The sequence below is a fragment of the Lissotriton vulgaris genome, chromosome 8 (assembly GCF_964263255.1).
Source record: "Lissotriton vulgaris chromosome 8, aLisVul1.2, whole genome shotgun sequence".
NCBI classification, from domain to species: Eukaryota; Metazoa; Chordata; class Amphibia; order Caudata; family Salamandridae; genus Lissotriton; species Lissotriton vulgaris.
Genome location: NC_141696.1, coordinates 250,460,862 through 250,486,958, shown reverse-complemented (window position 1 = coordinate 250,486,958; position 26,097 = coordinate 250,460,862). Strand labels below are relative to the sequence as shown.

Here is a 26,097-nt window from a genome sequence, read left to right as displayed (position 1 = left end):
TTCACATATGCTGATGTCTAGTGACGTATAATATCTACTGTTGCTACAAGCTACAGCAATGATGCAATAACTCATGTAAATGTTTACCAAAAACCAATAAAACAGATATAACAAAAAAAATGAATGTACTGCTCATGTGATGCCAGCTGGTTCTCATTGCTTGTGTGTTTGTTCCATCCCTGAAAACCAGCCAGGTGACTCATCTAACTTGACCCGTGCTGCTTTAATTGCCACTTAAATAGTGTTTGTATTGGTGACAAGATCTATATAGAGGACAGTTATTTATTTCATTTTTTGTTTAAACTCCCCACAGAGCTTTTTCAGTCATGACATTGGGGCAGTAGTCTACTCATTTCCTTGAGACTTGTTTTTTGTCGTGCCATCCAAAACTTTGGCTTGTGTGTACTGATCTAAACATTCCAGCTCAACCCACACAGTTGTTACAGCAGTGAGTTTTGAACTTGGGAGGTTACATTTAAGGTATAAGAGTGAATTACTGGTTAAGGACGAGTATGTAACACACTCGTTTTTTAAATATAGTCTCTGAACAGGAACTCTCATATAGATATACTGCAACCACGGTTTTACCAGAAGAGAATTCTGCCACAAGGTTCGCCAAGGTCCATTATGCAAGCACTCCTTGAGCAGCCATGTATTCTTGCAATGATATCATCTGCTGGGGTTAAAACCAATTGAGTGTTTCATCACTTATTCATACTAATGGTGGATAAACATGGTCTTTCTATTGTAGATTTCAGACGCAAACCTTAATTGTACGTCGTTAGGCTTTCATCGATGAGGGAACAAACTAGCTGCACACCACTTAACTAATTTCAATAACTCTTGGAATTGAATAATACGTGTTAATGACGTTTTATTACTTGAATACAGCACAGTGAAATGCAAGTGTGTATCTGGTCAAGTAGAAGACATGAAATGACAAATAGACCTCTTGCACTTACTGTTGAGACGCCACACTGTGCCAGTCAGATAAAACATTTAACATAGGAGTTGTTGCCAGAAATTGAACTGAATGCTTTTCTGTGGGATAAAAAGGTGTTGGGAAACAGATTTCCTATTTGAAAAATGTTCTTCCATTATAAGGATTTCCCCTTTGAAGAGGATAGGGACCAGATGTATGCGGTGGATAGCAAACTACCAGTAAAAAGCCTTCTTTGGGGGTCCAACATTGAGATCTCATTATTTCTAGAAACAGAGCTCTCTGAACATAAAGCTTCAATCCAAAGTAAAGTTCAACGTCATAGTTTCTCAAAAATGTCAGATGCATAACCTGGCCCCATCCGACACAAGGCTCCTTAATTTGGGATAGACAGCACACCTACAGAGCACCATCAAGTGAAGCACCAGCAGAGCACTCCGAAAATAAATAAAATGCATCCAGCGTGAATGTCTTTGCATAATATAGCCCTGTCTAAACTAACAATCACATTTTAAAGTTGGGGCCAATGGCAATTTAAGTCCCTAAATATAAACTAAGCTGTCAAAGATAAGAAAAGTCTGACCAGAAATTCAGAAACGAATGTAACAGAAAACCTCCTTAGAGTACCATAAACAAAAGGAAAAAAATAATCTAATATTTTCAAAAGTATTCCCCTTGCAATTTTGCTGCAATTAATTTGCCCTACTAGTTATGACGAAAAAGTCATTTCAACATACCCTCAAATTTAAATTCTGGAAATTTCTCAAGATCTCCTCCTCCATACAATCGCTGAAGTTTGACTATATCTTCAGTTAACTCTTTCTGGAATTCGGGACCTGCATCCACAGGCCCTCCAACTTGCCTAGATGGAGAAAGCAGGAAAAAAATGCACTTGGTTACACAGATTGCATCAGCTAGTGTGATCATATGATATGAATTTTGACAATGAGCAGTTAGGCATTTGCTTACAATTCTAACTGCACGGAAGTCAACTGAAACAGAATATTTATACTTCCAGTTTGCACAAAATCATTTCGCCTTCTGGCATGATTGTTGCAACAAGCTTGCCCAATGATTACATTAGTAGACTTCAAAAACTTGAAGAAAGCTTTGACTGGCTCTGGCCCGCCAGTGCTACTGAAGTAGATTAAATACTCCCCCTACAAGCTTCCTACAATTTGTGGATTTCTTCCAGTAGTTTTTGAGGAATAGCTCAGAGAAACCTAATATGAATAGAGCCAGGCAGTGGCCATATTTCTCCAAAGAATGGCAACAAAGCACTGGAACTGGAAGCACACTGCACTGTGACACGAAGAACATGGACTTGAAGTGCCCAGCCTAAAGACAGAGTTTGGCCTCGGCACAGGAAGAGGTCTACAAGACCCAATTAGCTGAACCCTGTGGAGGATGACTCAATGAAGCAAGCTCTCTATGAAGTTATGCACACCTTGCAGACAGATGGACGGAATCGACTAAAACCCATATAAGTCAAGGAACTTATAGGATGCTTCCAGAACTACTGAAATGACAAGGCTGCACTGTGAAACCACTTTTGGAAGCTTAGATCTCTTCAGTAAGATCTCCAGAGGAAGTCAAGACATCTTCAACTTTATCTTTATAGGGTGAAAGTGGGGTGTGTGCTAGCAATAGAACCTGTGAATATGGACCTCTAGACTTTGTGCTACTAACCTTCGCAGTCCGGGAGATATTTTGCCTCAAGGGTGGGCTTGAACACCAAAGAGATCCCCATTGCCAATTAGCAAGTCCAAAAAGAGCCTGCTGCCATATCTGTGCCCCCTAACATGTAAATACTTGACCATGAATAGATATTAACAGGATAAGACCAGGTGACCCTTGACCCTGCGGCGCTGATCACCCCAGTGCTCGTGTCTCCCGCACTCTTGCCAGCTGAGTGCCTGGCTGCCAATATCTGTGTGATTTTTGTCTAGTGACCAGTATTTCTGCCAGTATCTTTGCGGTCTTTTGTTTAGTTACAAGTATTTTGCCGATTCCGTGTTCCCCGTGACTGTTTCCCGCTGCCTTCCCCCCCCCCGCAACTGCTCCCCTGCAGCCCCGCCCCCTTTTTCTCTTCTGTACTCCTCTCTCCACCGCCCATTGGCCACCCCGCTCCCAGCTGCTCCTCCCTCCCACTTCGCCATTTATGGTGGTCGGCGCACGGAAGCGCTGCGGGAACGCTGCCGGTGCGCCAAAGGCAAGCCCGTCTGCGCCCGTCCGCGCCTGGACCACGCCCAGCGCCAGAACGCCTGGACCCTGCGCCCCCCGCTACGCCAGACTACACTACGACTCCAACACCCTCCACGCACTCGACACCGGACGAACCTACCCCTGCTACCAAGCTACCCCGAAAAGCACCCAAGGACCCTTCACCTGCCGCAACTGCAGCTACACCAGCATCCAGCCCACCAAAACACCAGCCAAAGAACCCAACCACCTCCGCTGCATTCTCCTCAACACCCACTCCGCTCGCAAGCACGCCATCGAACTCTGGGACCTCCTACACTCCACCGCCCCCGACGTCGCCTTCCTGACGGAGACCTGGCTGAACGCCACCTCGGCACCAGACATCGCCATAGCCATCCCACAGGGCTACAAGATCTCCCGCAAAGACCGCGACAACGGAGTAGGAGGGGGAATCGTGATCGTCCACAAAGACTCCATCAAAATCTCAACTAACACCGATGATACCCACGCCACCGCCGAGCACATGCACTTCCAGATTCACACCGACCCCAGCACCACCCTTAGAGGAACACTCATCTACAGACCTCCCGGACCCCGACCACAGTTCAGCGACACCATCATCGACCTCATCAGCACCCACGCCCTCTCCTCCACGGACTACATTCTCCTCGGGGACCTGAACTTCCACCTCGAGAACAACAACGACAACTCCACCACCCTGATCGACAACCTCGGACTCCAACAACTCCTGACGACTCCCACCCACGCTGCCGGACACACACTGGACCCCATCTTCTCCGCAAGCCCCCACATCTCCTTCAACCGCACCACTGGACCGACCACAGATGCGTCCACTTTACCTTCAGGAAGCCCACCACACTCCAGCGCACCCAACAGCTGCCACGCCGCTAATGAGGACCAACTGACGACCACCCTCGCCTAGAGACCACCCACCGACCCCGACACCGCCGCATCCAACCTCACACAGTGGATCAATGACTGCGCCAACACCCTCGCCCCTCTCAAGACCTCCGCAACCAACCACACCAACAAGAAAGCCGCATGGTTCACTGAAGACCTCCGGACCTCCAAGCACACCTGCCGGAAGCTGGAGAAGAAATGGCTCCACGACCGAACAGCAGACAGTCACACAGCCCTCAAGAGCACCACTCGCAAACACCACCAACTCATCAGGACCGCCAAGAGGACCGCCTTCAAGGACCGACTGCACAACAACGCACACAACACCAAAGAGCTCTTCAGCATCGTGAAAGAACTCTCCAACCCCAGCTCCAATACCAACGACATCCCACCATCACAAGACCTGTGCGACTCCCTGGCCACCTTCTTTCACCGCAAGATCACCAACATCCACGAAAGCTTCAACTCCAACCCCCCAGCACAGAGTCCACCGCCCGTGCGATTACCACCTGCACCAACCGCCTGACCACCTGGTCCAGCATCAGCGACGATGACACCATCAAAACCATGTACTTCATCCACTCCGGTTCCCCATCGGACCCCTGCCCTCACCACGTCTTCAACAACGCCAGCGCTACCATCGCGCCCCACCTCCGGAAAACCATCAACTGCTCCTTCGAGACTGCCGCCTACCCGGAAATTTGGAAGCATGCCGAGATCACTGCCCTTCTGAAGAAACCCAAGGCGGACCCCAAGGACCTCAAGAACTTTCGCCCCATCTCCCTGCCCCCGTTCCCGGCGAATGCAACGGAGAAGATCGTCAACAAACAGCTAGCCCGCTACCTTGAAGACAACGGTATCCTGGAACCCTCCCAATCCGGCTTTCGCAGCAACCACAGCACCGAGACTGCCCTCATCGTCGCCACTGACGACATTAGGACCCTGATGGACAAAGGAGAAACAGGCGCCCTCATCCTCCAGCAGCCTTTGACACAGTCTGTCATCGCACCCCATCAACACGTCTCCAGGACGCCGGCATTCAAGAGAAGGCCCTGGCCTGGACCACATGCTTCCTCTCCAGAAGAATCCAGAACGTCCGCCTCCCCCTTCCGCTCAAAAACCACCGAGATCATCTGCGGCGGCCCACAGGGATCCTCTCAGCCCAACGCTGTTCAATATCTACATGGCCCCTCTCGCCCAACAACATAATCTCAACATCATCTCCTACGCCGACGACACCCAGATGATCATATCCCTCACCGAAGACCCCCTCACCGCCAAAGCTAACCTCCACAGAGGAATGAGGGCCGTAGCCGACTGGATGAAGGACAGCAGACTGAAGCTGAACTCAGACAAGACGGAGGGCCTCATCCTCGGACCCGCCCCATCGGCCTGGGACGACTCCTGGTGGCCCACTTCACTAGGCACAGCCCCGGAACCCACGGACCACACACGCAACCTGGGGGTCATCCTCGACTCCACCCTCTCCATGACCAGGCAAGTCAACGCCGTCTCCGCGTCCTGCTTCATCACCCTCCGAATGCTCCGCAGAATCTTCAAATGGATCCCTATCGACACGAGAAAGACCGTCACCCAGGCCCTCGTCACCAGCCGACTCGACTACGGGAACGCCCTCTACTCAGGAACTCCTAACAAGCTCCTGAGACGACTACAACGAGTCCAGAACGCCTCAGCCCGACTGATCCTCGACGTCCCCCATCGCAGCCACATCACACCCCACCTGAGAGGCCTGCACTGGCTCCCCGTCAACAAGAGGATCACCTTCAAGCTCCTCGCACACAAAGCACTCCACAACACCAGACCTACCTACCTCAACAACCGACTCAGCTTCCACACCCCCTCCCGAAGCCTCCGCTCAGCCAACCTCTCCCTCGCTACAGTCCCACGCATCTGGAAAACGACAGCCGGCGGAAGATCCTTCTCCTACCTTGCCGCCAAGACCTGGAACACCCTTCCAACCAACCTGCGAAAGACCCAGGACCTACTGGCCTTCAGAAGACTCCTGGCTCTTCGAGCAGTAGCGGCACCCCAAGCCCCCTCCTAGCGCCTTGAGACTCTAACGGGTATGTAGCGCGCTTTAGAAATGTAATGATTGATTAATTAAGAGCCCCTGAAGTTGAGGTACCCTGCAGCAAACTATTTAAGTGGGTGACATTTGGTGCCCAGACCCCCTCAATCAATCAATCAGACATTTATAGAGAGCAGCGAATAACCAGAGATGGTCTTGAGGCGCTGGAGCTGTATGCTGTGTCATGGGGTTTGGATGATTCAAACATCCAGGTCTTAAGTTCTCTTCTGAATAGTTGGAGTGACAGTGCGGTCCTGAGGTACGGGGGAAGTTGCTCCAAGCCTTAGCTGCCAGGTGCGAGCAATAGCTTCCTCCGCTGTTGGCTCAACTGATGCGTGGCGTGTTTGCGAGGGAGGCGAATCAGAGGTGTCTGGTCAGTTGGGGGAAGGTCAGGCGTTTCTTGATTAAATGCTTGTCATTCGTTGTGCAGGGCCTTGTAGGCATGGGTCAGCATCTTGAACTGGTATCTTTTCTGAGTCGGGAGCCAGATTGGGTGTGATATGGGTCCTTATGGGGAAGGAAGAGTATGAATCTTGCAGCTGAGTTCTGTATTGTCTGGAGTCTCTTCAGGAGGTGTGCAGCGATTCCTACATAGAGCGTGTTTCCGTAGTCCATCTGCTGGTGAAGAGGGCCTGCGTGTAGGTCCTTCTGCTGTTTACCGGGAGCCACCTGAAGATTTTGCGCATGCGACAGGTGTGAAAGCAGGCAGAGGAGACTACGTTCACTTGTATCTTCATGGATAAGTTGTGGTCTAGAATGATGCAGAGGTTGCATGTGTGGTTTGTTGGGACAGGTGGTGTGCTGAGCTCCGCGGGCCACCATGAGTCGTTCCATAGCGAGGTGTCATTCCCAGAGATGAGGACTATAGTTGTCCTTTCTCCAGTCTACGACGTTCATCATGCATCTGTGGAAGCTAGTTTTTGTCGTGGGGGGATCTTATGACAGTGAGAGGATGAGTTGAGTGTCATCTGTAAAGGAGATGATGTGGGGTCCGTGTGATCAGACGGTGTTGGCCAGGTGGTTCATGTAGGTGTTGAAGAGGGTAGGGCTGAGAGACTATCCTTGGGGGACTCTGCAGATGGTCTTCTTGGGCTCAGGAGTGAATGGCGGGAGGCGTATACTTTGAGTTTTGCAAGGTAGGTATGAGGGAACCAGTTGATGGCATTTCCTTGAATCCTGCTGTTGAGGAGTCAGTTGATAAGGATGTGGTGGGAGACTGTGTCAAATGCGGCGGACAGGTCCAGGGAAGATGAGGGCTGCTGTTTCCCAACGGTCAAGGAGGGCTCTGATGTAGTCTGTGACTGCGATCAGGGCGGTCTTGGTGCTGTTGTTAGCTCGAACTCCATACTGAGAGGGGTTCAGGGTTCAGGAGGTGGTCTTCTAAGGTGTTGGGCGAGTTGCTCTGTACCTCTGCCTGGAAACAGGCGCAGGTAATTCCTATCCTGCGCCTGTCCTCGGGCTCTGTACCAGCTGCCTGGAAACAGGCGCAGGTAATTCCTATCCTGAAAAAACCTGCGTTGGACCCTAAAAAAGCTGAAAACTATCGCCCCATTTCTCTCCTCCCGTGGGCTGCTAAGCTGACTGAGGCCCATGTTAATACTATTCTAGCAAAACATCTCCATTCTGCGAATATTTTAGATCCCTCGCAGAATGGGTTCAGGCCAGGCCATAGCAACGAGGCGGCGCTCCTGTATATGGCAGAACATCTCCGCATGTTAGAGGATTCAGGTCACACGGCGGCACTTGTGCTCCTCGATCTAAGTGCCGCCTTCGACACTGTCTCCCATGACATTCTACTCCAACGTCTGGTTGAGGCAGGGGTGGATAAGCTGGCCCTTGAATGGTTCAGATCTTTTCTATCTGATCGCTCCTTCAGGGTCATCACTCCCCCCTTTGAATCCAAACCTCATGCGATTGCCCAGGGCGTCCCCCAGGGATCGGCCTTAAGCCCCACTCTTTTTAACCTTTATGTCCAGCCGCTGGCTGATGTCGCCATGCGTGGGAACCTCTCCATCGTGTCCTACGCAGACGACACGCAGCTCGCGGTTGCGATTAGTGGGGCTTCCGATCTCGAGGCAGCCAAGTTCCGTGAGGGACTCATATCTGTGGCCCACTGGATGAATGATAATTTCCTACAATTGAATGCTAAAAAAACCGAGGTGCTCATTGTGGGGAAACAAATTCATCTGTGGGGCGACAGCTGGTGGCCACGTGAGCTCGGTCCTACCCCTACCCCTGTCACTGAAGTCAAAAACCTCGGGGTGTGGTTTGACTCCCAATTGAGCTTTTCCACTCACACTAAAAAGACCGCGGCATCTTGCTTTGGAATCTTGCGTCAGCTTCGGTCCACCTTTAAATACTTTGACGCTCCTACTCGTCAACTCATTGTGCAAGCTTTGATTCTGTCTAAATTAGACTATGCCAGCTCTCTTTTTCTTGGAGTCAATCAGGCTGAGCTCTCCCGTCTCCAACGCGTCCAGAACGCTGCCGCCAGGGCTCTGGTTGGTTTGCCCAAATTCTGTTCAGCTAGGAGAACCATCTTTAATCTCCATTGGCTCCCGGTGGCACAGAGAATAAAGTTTAAATCTTTGATTTTGACATTCAAAATCCTTAAGCTTTCTTCTCCTCCGATCCCTCAGCAACTCATTTCTCCTTATGTTCCAGCTCGCTCTCTGCGGTCTTCTGTTCTTCACCTTGCCACTGTTCCCCGTTTCAAGAGATCCAGGATTGGCGGCCGCTCCTTTCGAGTCCTTGCCGCCAAACTGTGGAATTCCTTGCCCGTCAACATCCGTGCCATCGATGAGCTTCTTGCCTTTAGGAAGGCGGTTAAAACTTTTCTTTTCTCCATAGCCCCTTAGTTCTGTTGCCGTTGTGTTGTGTTTCCCACCTCCTGTCCGTTTTTTTTTTTTTGTTCTGCACTAGCGCCAGGACGCCCCTTTGCTGGGGCAGCTGTGCGCTCAATAAATCAGGATAACATAACATAACATAACATAGGTCAACAGAGGGTTTTTTCAGGAGGGGTCTCACTTCAGCGTGTTTTCAGTCCTATGGGAAGGAGGCAGCAGTGATGGAGGTGCTCAGGACCTTTCTGAGCTCATCGCAGATTGCCTCGCTTCCGAGGTTGAAGACTTCGTGGGGGCATGGTCCCGAGGGTGCTCCAGAGTGCACTGAGTTAATGATGGAGAAAGTGCCTTGCGTGGTCAGGAGGTCCAAGTGGGTGAGAAGGTGTTCAGGGTTTGTGTTCATGGGTGTCCGCTGGTTGACGCTGTCTGCGGAGAGTTGGCATTCAAAGTTTTCGTAGATGGCCGTGATCTTGTCATGGAAGAAGTCCGCGAGGTTGTTGCACAATTCCTCAGAGGGAGAGATGTAATTTATGGTAGCGGTGGGATTGGTGAACTCCTTCACAATGGCAAAGAGTTGTTGGCTGTGGTTTGTGCTGGCTTCGATACAGTCTGTTAGCTCATTCTTGATTTCTTTCAGGAGACTGTGGTACTGGTTGACAGCGGCTATGTAGGCGGTGCAGTTTTCTGTTTTTTTGCCGATAGCCTCCTCCTTTCATGTTGTTGGAAGTTACTTCAGGTGGAGTGCAGATCCTCTGTGAACCAACTTGCTCTTTTCTTTGTTCTTTGACCTTGGCTGTCTTGGCAGGGCTGATGGCGTTGGTGCATTTTTTGATCCAGTAGGTGAAGTGCTTTGCTGCTTGTTTAGGGTTGTGTGTAGAATCTGGGAGTTGGGAGCTGAGCAGCTCATTTCACTGGTCTTCTGATACCTTTTTCCATTATCTTCGCGTGGATCTGAGGGGGCCATGGTAGTTGGGCCCTGAGATGGTGAAGTATACGCAATTGTGGTCAGATCAGTCAAGTGGTGTGGTGTGGATGTACCGGACTGTTATTGGAGGTGAAAGCTGAAGATGGGGTCAAGCGCGCATCCTGTGATGTGGGTGGGGTTGGTGACGAGCTGCACGAGTCTGATGTTGTGCATGCTTTCCAGGAGGTTGGTGGAGTTAGCGTAGCTGGGGTCGTTGAGGAGGAAGCCGAGATCTCTTAGGAAGAGGTAGTACTCGGAGTCGATTGCGAGCGGGCGATTATTTCCAGGATGGTGTTGTAGAATCCGGGGCTTGGTCCTGGGGTCAGTAGGCAAGGGTACCTCTGATGGTGCTTTTCCCGTCTGTGTGGAGTGTAGTCGTGAGGGTCTTGGTCGATGTATCAGTTGTGGCGAGTTTGCTGTGTTGCTGAGGTGCTAAAAGGTGAGGAGGCAGTGTCGGCAGGAGAACGGTCATTATGTGGTCCGTGGGGATGTGCAGCAGCAGATATTGTTGGTGCGTGCGGGGTCCAGGACGCAGAGGTCTGTGGCGGTGTAGCTCTGTGGGGTGGAAGAGCAAGTGGTCCTGGTGCTGGGCGCCGCGTGCCTTTTGTGCGCCGGTGGTGCAGCTGCGCAGCGTTCACCAGATGTAGCCGCTGGAGGTGAAAGGGACTGCCGGGGAGACAGGGAGCAGGAAAATGCTGGGAGAGGGAAAACGGCAGGTGCGGAGAAACCAACCAACAATTACCAAAACTGAATAAAGAGATGTCAAACCCAAATCAAGGATAAAGGCTACCACAAATTAAAGTTACCAGTAATCCAATTAAATTGCCTAGACAGGCAGTAGTCGCTTGGCAGTGGGACTGATAAGCTGGCCTAGAGGGCAGACATGTGTCACATTCAGGAGGAGCTGGTCAGCAGGGGGAGTGGCTCACGAGACTAGGAGGTCAAGGACTACTCCCTGCATTTTGCCTGAGACAAGTTAGAGTACGCCTGCCAGCCCACTAGGATACTGTGAACAGTTTACCCAAAACCCTGGTAAACCGAAGTGCCCACTAATGATAATAGTGAGTAACCGGTCTTTTCCATGAACTATACTGCAAGCTAACTGGAATTAATGGAATGCTCCATAGAAATGAGTTATAACCCTCTTGCAATTTTGGCTCAGCAAAATGATCGCTGATGTGATCGATAATACAGAAGTCACCACACAAGCATCTCCAGCACCTTTTACAATATCACAATGCCTCAGGGATGCAAATGCCAATTGAGCTGCCCAGGATGCTTTGTTTAATATGGCCCCTAATGTGCACAGACTGAAGTGAAATACATCACTGCTGAAGGTGTTTTATATACAAATGTATCTGTCAGTGTGCTGACGTGGTCATTAAAGTACTTCAGACTTCCCTCTAGAGAGAACAGCAAGTATAGCAGGGCTGTAGGAATAACTGTGCACATTTTGTATGAAAATATTTTCATTCCCTTTCATCGATTTCAACGCTAAATTGGTAATAGATGCTCTCTCACTTACTTGCTCTTTGTGTTGTATTCCCGGATTTTATCGAGAAAAAGCTTCTGGACTGGATCAAGCTCCTTTGCTTTGTTGAATACAATGGCCGAGAGCCCAATGTTCCTTCGAAGCTGGAGAGAGAGAGATGACCGGAAGACAGAGGACAAACGGAACAAACCCTGGAGAAGCATGATGTGATGTTTGTCTCAACTAGAAATTAAAACATTACATTTGTCAGTGGGTTAAATTTAACAAGAAAAGAGTCAATTAGTCATCACCCAACGGACACATTTTTATCACAAACGTGTTCAACTGCTTTGAATCTACCCTCAGTCTATGAAGAATCATAGGTCTTGGAAGTTCAAAATCCAAGGTTTTCAAGCCAATAAACAGTCAGTTTCTTTCACAGACATCTGCAGCACATATGTTACCCATTGTAGGAGTGCAAATACTTATTGCTTGTTGTTAGATTCCCACCCTGGAATGGATTGACAATTTACTCTTGTCAAACTAAGTGGGTTCCGCAGGTTGAAAAAGGGAGGGACACTCTGGAGAGTGTCCCTCCCTTTTTAATGGGGTGTACGGAAAGACAAAGAATATTTTGCTGAGGCACGAAAACAAAAAGTAATTGTGCTACAGAAACTCCCATCTGGTGGGCATTTTGTAGGTGTACATTTTGCATGCGTACATTTAAAAAACAAAGATTGCTATGTTCATGAAGTACTTCAATTCTTGAGAACTGCATAAAAGTTGAACATTTGCTCTAGGCGCAAAAATAAATCTAAGTAAGCAAATGTTTAACTTTTTTCACCAGCTAACTGCAAATTGACCCTTGTTTGAAAAGTTGCAAAAGGACAATCGTTTGTTTAAATCAAATTGTGTTGCATCTGTGAGGAGACCGATTGCTCATCAACTCTAGTCTTGGGGATGATCTCATGAGACTACTGGGAACTCAGAACAAGTAGCAAAGAACACAGGGTCATAATGAAGCACTAGTCATTCTTCGGAAGGGGTGCCATCACAAAATACAACGATTTTGTCAGAGAAGCTTGTCGGCAGATTATCAGGGATATTGGAAGGCAGCACGTGCATCAAGTCTTATCAGAGTTCATTTCTAAATAGGTTTTTAAAAAGTTATAAGTCAAGACTGGAAGCGAGTTCATTTTGCTAAAAAGTTGCCTCACTTGTAGAAAAAGTTAATTGATGCTGCAATTTAAATTGGCGTTTGAAAGCCCTGACTGCTAGCTTCTTTCAACGTTTTCACCTCAGTCTAAGAACGCAGAGATCCTTGGATAATTAACTATTGAAATGTAAGTAGAATATAATTCTCAACACTCACCACATTGGATAACAGATGTGTGAAGTTAGATGCTGAAATACCTGATAATCTCAAGAATGGTCAGCAGTTTATGCACTGCCTCACAGACATGGAGCATTGTACGCAAAATAAAGGTCTGAAAAACTGATGTTCTATTGTGCCAAGCACTACTTTTTAATTCTCTAATCTCCATGCCCTAATCTACTTTGTGTACAATGCATAATGGCAAACTATGCGACAGACGTTTTAGATTGCTAATTGATTTCAAATGTAAATATTCCTTCCCATTTGGCAGTTTTCTACCACTTGCACCAGCATTCTTCATGGAGAGTTGCTTCCGTTGCAGTAGTCCACCAGATTGCCTTGTTCTTCACACTGTTTTTTCACGCACTGACTAGGTGTGGAAAAATATTACAGAAATATTGCCAACCGTGCAGGGCTGTTCTTGCTGTTCACCACGGGATACGGACTGCGTATTCTGCTGATGTTGGGACGAGATGGAGAATTAATACGGGAGCCTTACACACGGGTCCCTTAACCGTCTATCAAAACAGGGACTTCTTCGCTCACTTGCCAGCGTAAAGACTCCACATAGGTCGGGGGAGTCCACGGACCAATACAGATCCTATTAAGACTTCTGTGGTACCCTTTATAAGATAAGGGCGGTCTTGTGAACTATCAGTTCACCGACACTTTGTGGAGGCTTCTGTGCATACGGACACACATTTATTCGGATGTTTCTTGGTGAACATAGTTCGGGAACTTTACATTGTTTGACTCCATGATATTCTGATACAACTTTTTAACCCCTTCGCTGCGGCGGCTATTCCGCCGCAGCGCTAAAGGGGCGGGGCGGCCGCCGCATGCTGGTGACGGAGCGGTTCCGTCATGACCCGCCCCGCTCATTAGAACGCCCGCGCAGGCGCGAAATCAGCGCCGCGCAGGCGCGGCGGCTGGGCCATGACGGAACGGCTCCGTCATCAGCAGGGGAGGGGTTAAGCCTTGAGAAAGTCATACTACGACGAAACACGTGTCGGCTGTCTACATACTGCAAATACAGTCAACACTGCGAGATATTATTTAGCTTCTTGATGCTCTTGTCGTATGGATTGGTTCTTTCTATGTTGCACTTCTGTAATTAAATACATTACTGACTTTTTTTAGTCAGTAGTTACTATTGGTGTTATGCTCGGTCATCGCATTTGTTTAATTTGATGTGTATTGAGGAAGTGGCACAGTGTCGACATTGAGCACACTTAAATACATTTTGGAATACTCTTGTGCAAACTACAACAGATGTGCTGACTGTTCTGTCTTGTTAACCACTGCCGTCATTCTCGCATCCTATAACGTAAGTAATCAACTAGCCCTTAGAAATAACTACTTTTTTCTGTTAAATAAAAAGGACCTACTGTACTTTTTGCTGCAATATAGCAAAAAGCAAGCACCAGCAAGCCTTACAATCACTTTCAAAGTTTTTTTAAGCAAGGTTCGGTGAGAAAAGTACTGGACCCTCTAAACCAATACTACTGCATAACGCAGTCTTGCAGGAAGGGAAGGGGGAAATTCTACTGTGGTTAGAGAAGTGCGCCTAACCCAGTTATCTCATAAATTCAATTGCAATCTCTGCTGAGTCGCGGCAAAATGTACACATACAAGAAAGCGGCTGCAAAACTTATCTGTAAACTCCTGAGTGCAAGGCTGTGGAGTAAAGATTAAAGCCAGCTCTGAAGACGGGGTGACTAGTTGTCTCACCGCCATGAAGAGCAACTGACACACGTTTATTAGGCATCAGTATGAACAATAAACACTAACTTGCAAACAAACAAAAAAATCTGCTTATATTCATTATTTCCTCAAGTGTAAGGCTCCTATTACAGGTTTGAAATTAACCAATACTATATAAGGAGCAGAGAGAAGATGGCAGAAATGCAGGACGTTCTCAGTCCTCCAACATCCAATCCCGCCCCTTCAAAGCAAGCACTCACAGCGAGACCACCCACTTTTCTTCTCAGCTAGGTGGCTTTGAAGCCCAAGTCGAACCAGTGGAGTGAGACGGGTGAACAGACACAGAGTTTCATCAGAAGAAACTTTGACTAGCATGCTCCGCGCACACAGCACTTTCAATATATCACCTACAACTTGACGGTTGTAGCCACCAGAGACAATGCAGGTTCTTAGACAGCTGGGGTGGGATTTTGGGAAACACTCATGGGAAAATGTGGACTCATGTCCAAAGTGAGGCGGGCCGGTCCAAGGGTGGGTCTGCAATGGTGGGCAGGCCTTAGGGCAGATGGTGCTGCACCCAACAGCCTGTTGGCGTTTGGTTTGGGTTCACCCCTCACTCCCTAGGTCATGGGTACTCACAAACTTTCTCTCGGGGCCAAATTTACAGTGTGGTTTGTATCCGAGGGCCGCACCGGTGGGGGCGGGGTCAGTGGGGGGCGGGTCTAGAGCAACAAAAAAAACTGACCATGAGGTTGAACACAGGTCTCTGCAGCAGACGCCTTCGTCCACTGAGCTACCATACCTGGCATACACACCTCTCTCTCTCTCCCTCTCTATGTCTGTCTCCCTCCCTCTCTCTGTCTCTGTCTCACTCACTCTGACTGTCTCACTCCCTCTCTCCCCCTCATTCTGACTGTCTCACTCCCTCTCCCTCTCCTTCCTTCTCACTCCTCTCCTTCCTTCTCCCTCCCCCTCACTCCCCTACCCCCATTCCCCCTCTCCCTTCCTCACTCCCCTTCCCTCACCCACACTCCCTTCCCTCTCCCTCACTCCCCTTCCCTCACCCTCACTCTTTTCCCTCTCCCTCACTCCCCTTCCCTCACTCCCCTTCCCTCACCCTCACTCTTTTCCCTCTCCCTCACTCCCCTTCCCTCACTCCCCTTCCCTCACCCTCACTCCCTCCCCTTCCCTCACCCTCACTCCCTCCCCTTCCCTCTCTCCCCTACCCCCCTCCCCTCTCCCTCCCCTTCCCTCCCTCCCCCTCCCCCTCCCTCCCCTCTCCCTCCCCCTCCCCTTCCCTCCCTCCCCTTCCCTCACTTCCCTTCCCTCACTCACTCCCTCACTCCCCTTCCCTCACTCACTCACTCCCTCACTCCCCTTCCCCTCACTCACTCACTCCCTCACTCCCCTTCCCCTCACTCCCCTTCCCCTCACTCCACTCCCCTCACTCCACTCCCCTCACTCCACTCCCCTCACTCCACTCCCCTCACTCCACTCCCCTCACTCCACTCCCCTCACTCCACTCCACTCCCCTCCCCTCCCCTCCCCTCACTCCACTCCACTCCACTCCCCTCACTCCACTCCACTCCCCTCCCCTCCCCTCACTCCACTCCACTCCCCTCCCCTCACTCCACTCCACTCCCCTCCCCTCCCCTCCCCTCACTCCACTCCCCTCCCCTCCCCTCCCCTCCCCTCACTCCCCTCCCCTCACTCACCTAGGGCCTAGGTGATACCCACAAGGAGGGAAGACCCGAGGGGAAAGAGCACGATTCACAAAGTGAGCACCCCCTCCCTAGGCCTTTGTTTTGACCCTAACTGAACATTTAGGAGATTTTGAAAGCACTCTAGTTTGCAGACTATTAGCCGTGTCTGACCTGAGGTGAACTTAACAGCATAGTGGCCAAATGTGGTTACAAACAACTAGCAATTCGGTTGTACTCTGACAAAGAATTAAGTATACCAGCCTGGAGAGACAAGACCCTCCTCAGATGCAGACTGGGCCGGCATCAATGATACTGTGCACTCTGCTGTAGGAATTGAAGGCACTTGTACTGTGCAACAACGGCATCCAGGAAATACAAAAAAAAAAGAGACCACATCAGGGACATGTTGAAAAGATTGACAACCAGTAAAAGTGATCCCTCACACCCGGGGACACCTCACCCGTACCAGACAGAAAACAGCTCTCAGAAAATCACACTTGTCATCACTGTGTTTATGGAAGAGTTATTCTGCAGCCTGAAAGGTGATACTTCCTCTCTATGCAGTGAACTGACAATAGACCTCACATACCTCGGTATCAGGATTTCCTCACAGGAAGCCTCAAGTGACGCAAGAGGGGAAGAGTCAATACGCCAAAAACTGCTGATGGTTAGGGATATAAATAGAGACCTCCAGGGACGTATAAAGGATTTGGAGAATCGTTCAAAAAGGCTAAATGTAAAAATCAGAGTGACGACATCAGAGGCATAAGTGAACAATATCGAATGCTCTGTGATACGACTATTCAAGTAAATACTCCAAAACTACAGGGGCAGGATGTTACCAGAGATTCTCAAGATTTTGCAACTCCACATCCAAAAGGAAGCACACCCGTAGACATGCTCAAACAGGCTCAGGACTTCAAGCTAAAAGAAAAAATCATTAAGGCTGCCAGAGAAACTGGAACTGGAACTATAATCTTTGAAGGACAAAGGCTGACAGTACATCAGGATTTGTCCCTCGTTATCCTGCAGAAACGTTGTGCATTTCGCCCTGTCACTAGATTTCCCTTTAACCCGAGGTATTAAGGACAGGAAAATAAATGGAGTGGGCTTGAGACACATGGAAGGCACAACCCCCAATGACTACACACTTTTGTCCGTCTTATATCACACCTTACTGAGACTAAACTATTTAAGATCCCCACCCACAAATGCTAGTGAAATCATGACTCAGAGATGGGAACAATGGTGCTGTCAGACAATATTTGCATGCCCGTTGCTCTGCGTCTCTCTAGTGGTCCGAGAATTACGCTTCCCTAGTGGTCTAGGCACGATAACTCACTGGCGACTGAGAGAAGTCCTTATCCAACAAGAACATAATAAGAGAGAAAAATACCTGACCATAAGTAGTAGGAGAAATATTAGGTTTAGCACACTTTGGGAAATCTTTAAAGGCGGTCCTAGAGAAGCCATACTAGTAATATCAGTCGGTGCGAATAAAGAAAAAAGAAAAAGAAAAGAGACCTTGAAACTAAGGTAAGAGAATTAGAAACCATAGACAAAGGGACTGCCACTTCCCCCAAGGTTTGTTGTATGCTTAAACTAAGCAGACCAGAACTCAAAATGCTGGTCATGGACGGTGCATATTGGGCCACATGTACGACCATTGGATTTAGCGCCTCGTAATTTGCAACAAATTTCGAGTCGCAAATTGCGAGGCACTAAATACAATGTACAACAGTGTCTCAGACACTGTTTGAGATCCCCAATGGGGTCGCAAATTGCGAGGCTCATGAATAATAATGAGCCTCTCGTAATTTGCGAGCCCATTGGGAATGACAGGCACTCCCAGGGATGGTGGCCTGCTGGGATCAGGAGACCACCATGTCTGGGACTGCTTTTAAATAAAGCAGTTTTTTTTTTTTTTAATACAGCCCGTTTTCCTTAATGGAAAACAGGGCGAATTTAAAAAAATAAAAAATTAAACGCTTTGCTTCATTTTTTAAGGTCAGGTAGTGGTCCCTGGGACCACCGCCTGCCCTTACAAATATTTTTTGAGAAGTCACAAAGTGGAAGGGGTTTCCTGGGGACCCCTTCCAAATTGCGACTGCATTACCACCTTCTTGAAGAGGGTGGTAATTTGAGAGTGTTTTGCAACCGCAATTGCGGTTGTAAAACATTCATATATGGGGTTGCGGTCGCTATTAGGATGGGAACGCCCTTTCCTAATAGCGACTCGCAAATCCTAAATGGCGTGTCGCAAATTAATAGCCCTTTCACATTTTGCATGCGCAAACGGGTTGCAAACCCGTTTGGGCATTCAGAACAGGGTTGTACATCTGACCCATTAAGCATTACTCTGAACCCGACACAGTATTATATAAATGAGAATAAATGAACCAAGAAGCTTACATGTAAACTCAGAGTTAAAATAGTTAAGGAGAGGTTGATAGCAATGAGGAACCGGAAGGAGGTTAACATAACTAATGCCGCAGTTATCTCACCAGAGCACAGGGACTTTTTTGAAACTCTTCCTGCAGCAGGAAAAGTATCATTGCATGTAATCAGGAAATACTTTGCTTAGAAATAAACTACAAAACTTTCTCAAACACGTAAAGGTCACAAAACTCCCTATCAAAAGAGAAGAGGCGATTTCAGCAACCGTCAGGTTTCCAGTTAAAATATCCCCTGGACTGGGTAACTGTACGCCACTCTTCTGATAAACATTTTCCCTCAATCTGGCCCGACTCCTGACCCAATAGTTCAACTCATTTGTAGATTCAGTGGAAATCACAAAATCTTTGTTACAGGTATCAATGTTAAAGAACCGTTCCCTCTGCTCATTGTATAGGCCGATGTCACTCCTCAATGTGGATATCAAGCTGTTCACAGGGGGTTCTGGCCTCTGGGCTATTTCCTTTTATGTCTGCACAAGTCGACCCTATCAATCTAGGTTTATCCTGGTTAGGAGTTGTAGCAACACCACCAAACGGATCCTACACGTAGGTGACAACGTGAAAAATAACTAAGAAAAATGCCCTGCTACTAGTAAATGGCAAGCAGAACATGCCTGAGTGTGCAAGGGCCTTGTCTAGAAGAGACTCAAAAGCTTTGGCCCTAAGCATTGTAGATGGGTCATCTGCAGGTACAAACACTCCAAGGCTGGTTCTCTTTTCCCATAGAGAGGTACAAATGGGCCTCAGAAATTCTATTCACACACACTTTTTTATAACCAGGAAATCTATTTTTAAGGTTTACTTGCCCTGTCTGGCTAGAGAGTTTGGGCTGGCAAAGAATAGGTGTTCTTCTCATTCAAAAAGTGCAGGAGCAATAAAGATGCCTTTAAAGGATATTATCTTGGCGCATTTCCTATGCATTCAAGGACATAGGTCAAATGTCAGGTTATGTCTTCTTACAAATTGCGGCCTATTTTATCATGGAGACTGGTATTTGCTTTTCTTTCTCTGAAAAGTTAGAGGGTTCTGTAAAGTGAGCAGTCTGACAATCGTGCTGCGATACAGGCAGTTTGAAAGGAAAGGCTGTAGCGCGTCATTTTTTTCTAACACACATTTAAATACCGTCTAGTGAACTGTACAAATATTTCTAAATATATCAGCAATTAGAAAAGCACATTTTTGGAGTTTTGAAGTGTGATTAAAACAATGATTGTACGGGGATAAAACCATATCAGAACACTTTACTTGGTTGTGCAAATGATAAAAATTTTTGGAAACACAATATCCACAGATTATCTTTTGCACACTATATCAGTAAAACTGTATATCACAAGCAATTGTGTGGCCATTTCAATGCAAATTGTGCGGCCATTTCAACGCAAATTGTGCGGTCTGTAAATAACAGTGCAGTACAACATCCTGCTTTACTAATATGTGTGACAGTGTGCTCCAAAATGCACCACCGACTACATACCACACCATTTCCGCTCTCATGCTGCATGGGTGTGGCCCATGTGTGTTATACCTGTTCTTTATGTGCGGCTTTGATTTTTCATAATTCCTACGACTTCAGTGATGTAACTTTGATGGCAAGACCTAGTCACTATGAAAATTGTTCAAGCACCACTGGTTCTGATTGGCTGAATGTAGCACAGGCTCAGATGCAGAGCCCGAGTTACAATAAGCGAATCAGACTGCAGTTCACACTTATGTTTTCGATCAATGATACTGTGCAACTCATTGGCTAATTACAGGACAGGATATACAGCCTGAGACGCATGCACACTGCGGTGGTAGCTTTTTCTAAATGTACAATCTTGGGTGATAAATTACTTTTGAACACTAAAGATTTTTATGAGTATAGTTGTAAATGCTTAATTATTAATGCTGCTCTTGAAATGAGTTTTAGTAGGCACTAAGAAGTGTGTTTATTAATGTAGTTTAGTTGTGCCCCATTTTTGCAGACATCATTTTATTAATATGGATGCTGTTTTGATGTTCTGTTCATCGTTCTCCTGCTCATTACCCCTCCCAATCAATGCAGGTCTTCTCTCCCCTAAAGTCTTCGCAGAGCACAGACACTGTAGTGCAATTGGTGGTTCTCCTTAGAGAGCCTGTATTGTGAATAAAACCGAGTACTGTATGTATCCTTCTGAACATTACGCTGGAAGTTCGGACGTAGCTTGCTAGAATACATTAGTGTACGAGTCTTAGCTTGAAAGTGTTTCAGATTGTGCTGTACATCTCCAGGCTGCGCTATTGCTGAGGAAGCTAATTGAGTTTTCCTTCAAAAATGGGATAGTTATATTTTTGTTATAACAATCTAGGTTCTGATTTGCTGAATGTGTTATCATGCCATGCTGAATTTGCAGTTTTAGCTTTAACTATTCTTAAAATGTGTATAAACCCCCTTGGCTTTGGGAGAGAGGCAGAGGACTTCCCTGTTCCTCTGGGGAATCTGTCCATTTATTTAGACACTTTTCAGATTTTCCTTACAGCACTCTGTCCATGTAGAGTAGACAGTCTTTACTTTTCTCCTATAGATGCTATCTTTATGACTGAGGTTGCTTATTGGGACTTAGAATAATTCTGATGTCTGACTGGGTACTCGTATCTGAGCGTTTGTGGAATATATTTTGCATTTCTCTGTATTGTTCATTTTGAAATAAACAGCTAGATTCATCAACGAAAAATGGTCTCGCAAAGGGCCAGAATCTGGCCCTTTGCGAGTGCAGTTTTTGCATTTGGGATTCATCATCCCAAATGCAAAAATCGGTAATTGCAAATTCGCTAAATTGCATTTAAGGAATCTCTAGTTGAAATTCCTTAAATGCAATTCATTAACAATTTTTAAATTACGAAATCGCAATTTCGGGCCGCTATTTACCGCGAGGTCAAACCTCGTGGTAAATAGCGAAAACTTAGAAAAATGCTTTTAAATGCATTTTTCCAAGTTGCATGTTACACACACACATCCTTTGACAATGTGTGTGCGCAACACCAATGTAGATTACATTTCGGGGTTGCTACAGGGTGTCCTTTGGACACCCCTGGCACCCTTGAAATCGCATCCTTATTTGCGATTAGCAAATTGCTAATCGCAAATAAGGAAGCTGTAGGAATCGCAATTTATTTAGCGATTCCTACATGAATCCCGTTTTGCAAGTCCTTAATAGCGATTCCTTAATAATCGCTATTAAGGACTCGCAAAACGGGACGATGATGAATCTGGCTGAAAATCTTTTAACTTTTTCCATGATCTAGAACTCAATTATTGAGTGGTTCCAGTCACTATGTGAGTACTCTGCTAAGTTGATTTGTGAGGCCTATTATCTAGAAGGGTGGAGACTTGTCGCAAGATCAAGGGTGCAGGAGCTGAGCTGACAGAGGTCAATTTTGGGCTGATCAAAATATTGGGGTTTGGATCCACATTGCTCTTGCCATCCCTTGCGTGTGTTGCATCTGTGCTTTGCCCAGGATTGTGTAGCAGTGTCAGACTGCACTTGGCATGTGGTCCGTCTTGACAAATGTTTCTCCCATACTCTAAGCTGCGGCAAAGAATCATAACACATCAGCTGCCTCCGAAGCTCGCTGGATCACAAACCCGCCACGCCAATCGCTTGGACTGGGATGACACATGCCAGGCTCATCTGTGTGACGCTTTGTGTTGAATTCAAAAAGTGTATTTCTTTAATGGAAGGAAGCATTTCATCTTAGCATATCAGATTACATCACTGCACCGAGCGCATTTATTAATAGAGTGTATTTATACATGAGCTGAGAAACATGTCTGCTCCTTCCCTGATGACAATACTATTAGTAAACTAAAAGACAAGTCAGGAGTCATGGATACCCTACATGTGGGCTAGATTCATATTGATCTTAGAGAAAATATTTAGTCTATTAACACCTTGGCTGCTAGGTGTTTTCCCCTCCCATGCTGACTTTTTTTGATTATCATTTTGGATGACGAGCTCAGCTCGTCATCAGCATAGCTCAACCGTACATCATGACGAGCTGAGCTCGTCATGAGCATGGAAGGGGTTAAACAAAAGTTTTTTTGTACATCACACATGCTGAACTCACGTATTTGACGGTGCCCTCATGTGATAATGAAGAAAAAACAGTTTACGGGTGAAGAGCATTACATCTCTCCCACCACCGTTTACAGCAATCAAGAGGTTTGGAGAAGTATCTGGATTCTTTTTTAAATAACAGATGTCCCGAATTTTAAATCTGTCCCACTGGATTAGCAAGAAACATTAAAGAGAGACGGTTCCTATTAATTGAGCCAAACATTCCATACCGTACCTGGGAGTACAATTGATGGCATCAGCCCAAACCCTACCCCGAGTAAATTATCGGGCACTCTTACAAAAAAATCCACTCAAAACTATGAACCTTTCACACTTAGAGCTTACCCTCCCTGGGAAGCTACAAGGTCTCGACTTTGGAACCTTATACGTATTTAGCCATGCAGCACACTATTTGTTTTATTTTATAATGTATTTATTTTTTTAAACAAATTAAGCACCTTCATTAAAATCACTATAAATGCAACTCTTACTTGAAATAGTATTATTTGTGAAACAAGCATTTACAATGCAATGGTCTCGGCATTATTAAAGGGAGAGCTATTGGCATTGCTCATTATTATTTTTTTTTAAATCATAAATAAATGGCATTGTCATTTACAATGCCAATAGCGTAATCGCTCGCAAATGCAGGACCTATTGCATTTACACCCACACAGAGCCACAGCCCGTGGAGGAAGTGCCGGTGGGGCAGAAAGGCGGGGCGGGGGTGCTAAAAACCGGAATATGGATAATTGGAGGTAAGTAAACAATTTAATAAATAAAGCCAATTTTCTAGCACGCCCTGCATCGCAAATTTTTACAGAGTGGTGCCACTAAAAAAAACAAGGAGTACCTCTGGAAGCACGTGAGCAGCGGAGGACACTGATCATGCAATTAATTAGTACTTGGGCCACGCTTCATCTGAAGGGGCAAACACACGAAGAAGGAAGTGGAAGACATGCTGACCAATGAGAAGCAAGGGAATTAGATTAACAAAGAAACCAATCAATACTAAGTAATGGTTGGGCTAAAAGCCCCTTCTAAGAGGTGTTTTTTAAAGACAAAATATTGGTACAAGTTCGCTACCTCAGGCAAAACCTGAAAAAGGTAAAAGGGTGTCCTGATGAAACAAGGAACTGCAGATTTACAGCTGTAGAAAGTTTTACAATGCAACGTTTTCAGAATATATTATAACACTGTTAATGGCGAAAACCTATTGCACATTGAAAAGTGAATATAAATTTATAGGTTAAGTAAATATGGAAATGTACCTTTTGTGTAGATCATAAGCTACAGAAAAAAGCACCCATGACATTATCTCATATGCGCCGCCCTGCCACTCCACCAATTCTTACAATAAAGTTTTGGTGGGGGCGGACTTAAAAAAAATTCTGCTTGAGGGGGGTTGGTGGCTGGCTCAAAGCAAAAAAAGTTTAAAGACGGTTGCACTATACGATATCCTTCTCAACTACTGTTCTGCAACTTCCGATAGCACCAATACTTCAGAAACTATACTAGATATGGATCTAGACAGCAATTCTGATTTTGCATCCCCTCTCTGCCTTTCTCATCCTTCGAGCTTCTCCAAGCTGAGCTCGCCTTCTCCACCACAGCTCAAAAAAGTGTCACCTTCGTCACCTTCTTCTACCATTTTATTTTAAAAAAAAGTACACAAAAAACCAACCCACTCCACTGTAATTCAGGATTCGCAGCACAGCTGGGTTGCATTCGGCAGCACAGATGGGAACCCAATGATGAAACATGCCATCAACTAGGTTTGTGTTTGAAGGTTCTTCTTAAAAACCGATTTTTTTTTCCATTCCTGTGCATGACGTTTGTACATCTAGATTCCTACATTGGGTCCGTCCATTTAGCTGTTTACTGACCTTCTACCACCCATAATAAGAAGCTCTGAAGTCTGCAGTGCGCTTGTCGAACTCAGTCAGACCTTGTCATAATACCCTCTGACTCTATCCTAGCTGGAACAAAAGGTCTGACCCTGCCACTAAGGTAATTCTGATGCTGGCCTAAGACCATCACCAATAATCTTCAAAACGGCCGGCGATGGAACAAACTAACTGCTGCAGGTAAGCCCGAGTTGCGCACCCCTTCCATTTCTATGAAGCGGACCGAATCTGCAATACTTTCTGCTCAAAGTACTTTGCAAATTCTACCTAGAAAAATAGCTTTGCCTAAAGCAGCCCAGCATAAATTGAAGGGCAGTGATAATTGAAACGAAAGACTTTCTGCTAAAAATTACACGGCGACCAGCGGATACCACAGAACCTATCTGACCTTGCCACGGGCACGACAGCGCACAGTCTTTTAAAAGGAATAAACTGTACAAAGGCGCGCGTGGTCCTGACTACAACCGCTGTCTCGCGCCGCTCTGCCTGCGAGCCACGAGCCCTATCCCGAAAATCCCCGTCACTTAAAGCTCGCTCGCTCACCTTGCGAGACTGTAACCTCCGGGAACCAGCAGAGATGGCAGCCTAGGGAGAGACACCGCGAGGGGCAGGATGGGAAATCACGCATGCGCACCGCTTCTAAGCGTGAGCGGCTGATACTTGTTTTTAGCCGGTCGTGTTCGCCCAGAGAAATGAGCCGTATCAAAAGCTCTCCGTTTCGAGAAAAAAATAATAATAGAACTCAGTTATGAAAAAGGGCACGCTCTTGGATCGTTGTAAACTTAGAGGAAGGTTCTCGGGGTGGACAAAATAAGGTCGAAGGAAGACTAGAACGGCTATTAAGTTCCTAACAGGACGTAGACGTTGACGGCCACATTGGATGAGGACGTCCGTCTTTTCTTGCCGAGACAAAAAGCGAACAAAGAGTGGGTTCAGTTCCATTAAATCTCTGACCGCTGTGTGAAAGTATTGTATTATAATTGCATTTATATAGCACTTACTACCCCTGACGAGGCGTCGAAGCGCTTTTTCGGCAAGTAGCATGCTACTCCAGGACCCATAGAGGATTAGTGTTGAATTAGTATAGTGAAACATGCAAGTACATTTTAAGTGGTGGATAGGTTAGTCAGTTATTTGGATTTGGAATGATAGCATAGAGGAGGACAAAGGTTTGTATTTATATAGCGCTTGTTGACGCACGCTATTCGGGAAGCCTACAAAGGATTAGTGGTGAATTAATATGGTGAAATATAAAATTACTTCAGTGGCAGTCAGTTACTTGGAGTGAGAAGGATAGCGGAGGGATAAAAGGGGAAGAAAGATTTGCATTCATATAGCACTTGTTACCCCTGGTGGGTGTTGAATCGCTTTTCTGGTGAGTAGCTGTAGTAATTGAAATAACTCCGCTGACACGCTATATAAGTAATTAAAGTTCTCTTTAATTTG

The 26,097-nt window shown here is 46.7% G+C and overlaps 1 protein-coding gene across 1 annotated transcript in view; it reads right to left on the bottom strand.

Annotated features, from left to right (window-relative positions):
- ATP5PF (ATP synthase peripheral stalk subunit F6) overlaps positions 1 to 25,526 on the bottom strand; it is a 29,503-nt gene extending 3,977 nt beyond the window's left edge. Inside the window, exons 1-3 of the mRNA XM_086934035.1 lie at positions 25,195 to 25,526; positions 11,485 to 11,673; positions 1,678 to 1,802 (exon numbers count right to left, since the gene is read on the bottom strand). Coding sequence (XP_086790161.1) covers positions 1,678 to 1,802; positions 11,485 to 11,654 — 295 coding nt within the window. The 5' untranslated portion in view covers positions 11,655 to 11,673; positions 25,195 to 25,526. The remainder of the gene's footprint in view (positions 1 to 1,677; positions 1,803 to 11,484; positions 11,674 to 25,194) is intronic.
- Between the last annotated feature and the right edge of the window lie 571 nt (positions 25,527 to 26,097).